General features: G+C 58.7%; 1 protein-coding gene across 1 annotated transcript; it reads right to left on the reverse strand.

Moving 5' to 3' along the window:
- Nucleotides 1-942: 942 nt before the first annotated feature.
- Nucleotides 943-4,215, reverse strand: TMEM218 (transmembrane protein 218). The gene is made up of 3 exons (XM_036397639.2): nt 4,112-4,215; nt 3,700-3,802; nt 943-1,495 (listed from the first exon to the last, which is right to left on the reverse strand). Exons 1-3 carry the CDS (start codon nt 4,213-4,215, stop codon nt 1,361-1,363), a joined length of 342 nt encoding a protein of 113 aa, XP_036253532.1. The 3' UTR covers nt 943-1,360.
- Nucleotides 4,216-4,474: the final 259 nt, after the last annotated feature.

Genomic DNA, 4,474 nt, shown 5'->3' on the forward strand with positions numbered 1-4,474 from the left:
GCGTCTCCTCCCTCATCCTCAGACCCCTGTGAACACCATCACAACCCTTCCCTGTGGGAGCCTCTCCCCAGTGCAGCAGGGAGGGTAAAATGGCTTCTTCCCTGCTACAAAACAGTCAGAGGATGCTCCAGGCCACCAAAAATGCTTTTCTCCTGCAATTTAAAAGCCTTTTGAGATTTCATGCAGGAAAACAAGCTGCTGCCACGGAGGGCCCAGAGCAGCAGTGGCTGTGCAGAAACAGCTCATGCCACTGCTGCCCTCAGCTTCATCTCAGCCCAGGCTCTGCCTCAGCAGCACTGCTCCCCTGGCTTCCCCCAAAATAGGGACAAAAATGGGATTCAACCCCATTGCTGCCCCTGCAGAACACAGAGAATGTTTGCTCCCCCAGGAGGGGAAAAGAGGGACAGGGAAGGGAAGGGAAGGGAAGGGAAGGGAAGGGAAGGGAAGGGAAGGGAAGGGAAGGGAAGGGAAGGGAAGGGAAGGGAAGGGAAGGGAAGGGAAGGGAAGGGTGACCAGCAGCTCCAGCAGGATCTGTGCTAGAATTGAGCCAAAGGTTTGAAGTTTTAGGGTGGCAGCAACTGTGAGCCTTTGGCAGCACCCAGGGTGCCACCTGAGGGCCTTCACAGGCAGGGAACACTCAGGTATCTGCATTTTCCATGGTTGGGAGCACTGCTCAGCACCAGGGAGGGCAGACACAGCTTTTTGCTCACTCCTGGGAGGGCGGCTTTCCATTTGCTGTTCTGGATCACTTTGCATTCACTCCCCCTCCAAAGCCTCTGATTTCCAGTCCCAGGGACCATCCCAAACAATCCACAGCCACACACTGATGTTTGTTTGGGTTTTTTTCTCAAACCCAGAAAAAAGGCAGCTCTCATGGGCACTGTCACCACAGTGTGGCCAAATGTGACATCCCTGTGGAATAAATCAAGCCTGAGGCAGGGATTTCTCAAAGAGTTTTATTAAACCACAGTGAAAAAGGAGCAGTAACAAACTGCTCTTGCTTGTTACATGTTTGTTTGTTTGCTGTACCCATCTCCTGTGGGTAACAATAACAAACCATCTTGGTTCAGTGCACTGAATCAGGAGCAGCACCAAGTGCTGGATCTCAGCTCTCTGTAAACGAGAGCAGCATTCAGAGGTTCACACACCTTTGCAGGTGCAGAGGCTTGAACCCCTGAGGAGGAAGGAGCTCGTGCTCAGACCAAACTTTGCTTTTTAAGATGAAGCAAAGGCTTCACTTGCTTTGCTGGCTCTTTCTGAGCTCAGAAAGAACATCAGGGTCACCTCCAGAGCAGCCTCCTGGTGTCTCTGCTGGTTTACTGCCATTATCAGGATGTCCTTTTTGCAGAGACTGCTGTCTCTATCTGCTGTGGAGTGGCTTGGCATACACAGGCTCCATGAGGTGGAAGATCAGGAACAGGAAGAGGCACCCGAGGAACACCAGGCTCATCACAGCCAGGAGGACGAAGCGCCCGATGAGGAAGGTGTCCACAACCTGCAGGGGACAGAAACACAGAGATCCCAGCAGGTCACAGCCCCAGCCTGCCCCAGGAGCCTGGAGGGAGCACACCACATCCTGCAAAAAAGGGGCTCCCCCAGATTCCTCTCCTTGCTTTTCATCCCTGGGATGCACAGTGTGTGACAAATGAGAACGAGAATTCCTGCAAAAAGCTGCTGGGAATGTTAATGTGGAGCAGCAGAGTTCTGAGCACAGGGAAGAGGCAGCAGTCAAGCCCTGAAGCAACTCTCCCCAGCCACAAACCTCCAGCCCTGATTCCCTTTTAGAAGGGAGATGGCGAGAAAAGAGAAAAATAACAATTAAAAAATAAAACTGTGGTAGCCAGGCAAGACAAAGAGAGGCCCACGGTGAGGAGCTGTTTATGAAATCCCCTCTCTGCTCCCCAGGCCCCCCAGAGTTCTGCTCAGCCCCAGCTCAGCTTTATCCATCGCATTAGCTCAGCCCTGGTGCTCCTGCAGAGTCTCTGGTGAGCCCAGTGCTGGCTCCTTCTGCACGTTTCACTTTTTAATTAGCCAATTAGCAGAGTTTTGGTGCAGAAAGCCCAGGTCATGTATTATTGATAGGCAGGGCAGGTCCAGTCCAATTGAAGATCCGTGAAAAAATAAGCTTTCAATTCCATTTGCCTCCCAGGCAACAAACACGCACTGGGTGCCCTTCATCTCACTCCTACCCTTCACAGGAGCAGGTCAGATGTGACACAGAGAGAAAAAAAGAACATTACAAGTGTCTTTAAGTAGGGATTTACACAGAACAAGAACTAGAAAAGCAGTAATTAACACGCATTAATAATGGAACGGAGGAAACAGCACCTGAAAGGGCACAAAACTTTGTGTATTCAAAGCCCAAAGAGCTCTGTGAGAGCTCAAGGTGGCAGCTCAGACAGCCTGATCCAAAACCTGGGGAGATCCCTGGGCCTGACAGGGCAGATGGCTTCGTGCTCAAGCATGGCAAGAACCTACCAGAGAGCTGAAGAGCTGTAATGGGCTTTAACCAGAAATCAGAGCTGAGGGAAACGTTGATAAGGAAAAAAAGCTGATAAGGAAAGGGAATGGCAGAGAGGGAGCAGAGGCTGCTGGAGCTGGGAGGGACCAAAGCAGGAGGGCAATCCCTGCACAGAGCCCCTGGGGACAGGAGGAGGGGAGCCAAACCCCAGGGGCAGCGGACCAGTGTGCAAATCAGCAATTTAATAATGGAAATGACCAGTTCCCAGCTCCACCAGCGACACAGCATGTGCCACAGGGAGAGCACAAAGGCAGCACGGGGCAATCTCAGGGGCACAGGGGTGGTACTGGGGCTGCCTCTGAGCTAAAAGCAATTCCTGGGGCCTCAGGGCATCCTATGGTCCATCCCCAGGGTAAGGACATTCCCAGGGCATCCTGCAGCCCATCCCCAGGGTAAGGACATTCCCAGGGCATCCTATGGTCCATCCCCAGGTGAGGAACCATTCCCAGGGCATCCTATGGTCCATCCCCGGGTGAGGAACCATTCCCAGGGCATCCTATGGTCCATCCCCGGGTGAGGAACCATTCCCAGGGCATCCTATGGTCCATCCCCGGGTGAGGAACCATTCCCAGGGCATCCTGCATCCCATCCTCACGATGAGGAACCATTCCCAGGGCATCCTGCAGCCCATCCCCGAGGTATGGAACCATTCCCAGGGCATCCTGCAGCCCATCCCTGGGGTATGGAACCATTCCCAGGGCATCCTGCAGCCCATCCCTGGGTGAGGAACCATTCCCAGGGCATCCTATGGCCCATCCCCGGGGTATGGAACCATTCCCAGGGCATCCTATGATCCATCCCCAGGGTAAGGACATTCCCAAGGCATCCTGCAGCCCATCCCCGGGTGAGGAACCATTCCCAGGGCATCCTGCAGCCCATCCCCGGGTGAGGAACCATTCCCAGGGCATCCTATGATCCATCCCCAGGGTATGGAACCATTCCCAGGGCATCCTGCAGCCCATCCCCGGGTGAGGAACCATTCCCAGGGCATCCTGCAGCCCATCCCCGGGTGAGGAACCATTCCCATGGCTCCAGGATGGCCGCAGGGCCGTCCCTGTCTCAGAGACCCATCTGGGGCCATGCCCACGGAGAAGGCCGAGCCCCGGGGCTTCGAGACAGGAGCCGGTACAATCGCGGGGCGCGGCCGGGGTGCCGCCCTCCCCTCCGCCCGGTCTCACCTCCTCAGCGCCGGCGGGGGCCGGGCTCTCGCCCTCCCGGGGGAACAGCAGCAGCGCGGCCGTGAGCGCGGCGGCTCCGAGCACCACCGGCACCGCGCCGAGCCTGCGGCGGGACAGGAGAGCGCCGGGGCGAGCTCAGCACCGGCGGGCCCGAACCCCGCGCTCACCGGGCCGGTCCCGCACCCACCCCGATCCGTCCCTGTCTCCCCGCTCTCACCGGGCCGGTCCCGTCCCGTCCCCGCGCTCACCGGGCCCGCGCCTCCCCCATCCCCGTTATCACCGGGCCGGTCCCGCTCCATCCCCATGCTCACTGGACCCGATCCCGCGCTCATCGGGCCCGGTCCTGCTCGGTCCCCGCGATCACCGGGCCGGTCCCGTCCCCACCCCGTCCTGTCCCCATTCCCGCGCTCACCGGGCGCGGCCGGCGCGGGCCAGCGCCATCACGAGCAGCAGCGCCATGGCCCAGAGCAGCAGCAGCGCCAGCACCCCCGGCCCCACGCCCAGCGCGCCCGCCATGCCGCCCCGCGCCGCCGCTTCTGCCTAGCAACCGTGCCGCCCCGGCCAATCAGGGCTGCCCGTAGCGCCGCCCGCGCTGTCTATTGGCTAAGGGGCGGAGGGAGGGAGCGCGGACCCCGCTTTCCCTGCCCCGCCTGGCTCTATCTCCGCGCTTCCCATTGGCTGACGGTGGGGGGGTGGGCGGGGCTTTACGCGCGTCGCCGGAGGCGGGGGCGCGCCCGGGGGCGGGGGGGCAAGTGCTCGTTCCCGATCCTGGTTC

Source organism: Molothrus ater, chromosome 22 (genome assembly GCF_012460135.2).
Source record: "Molothrus ater isolate BHLD 08-10-18 breed brown headed cowbird chromosome 22, BPBGC_Mater_1.1, whole genome shotgun sequence".
In the NCBI taxonomy this organism is placed as follows: domain Eukaryota; kingdom Metazoa; phylum Chordata; class Aves; order Passeriformes; family Icteridae; genus Molothrus; species Molothrus ater.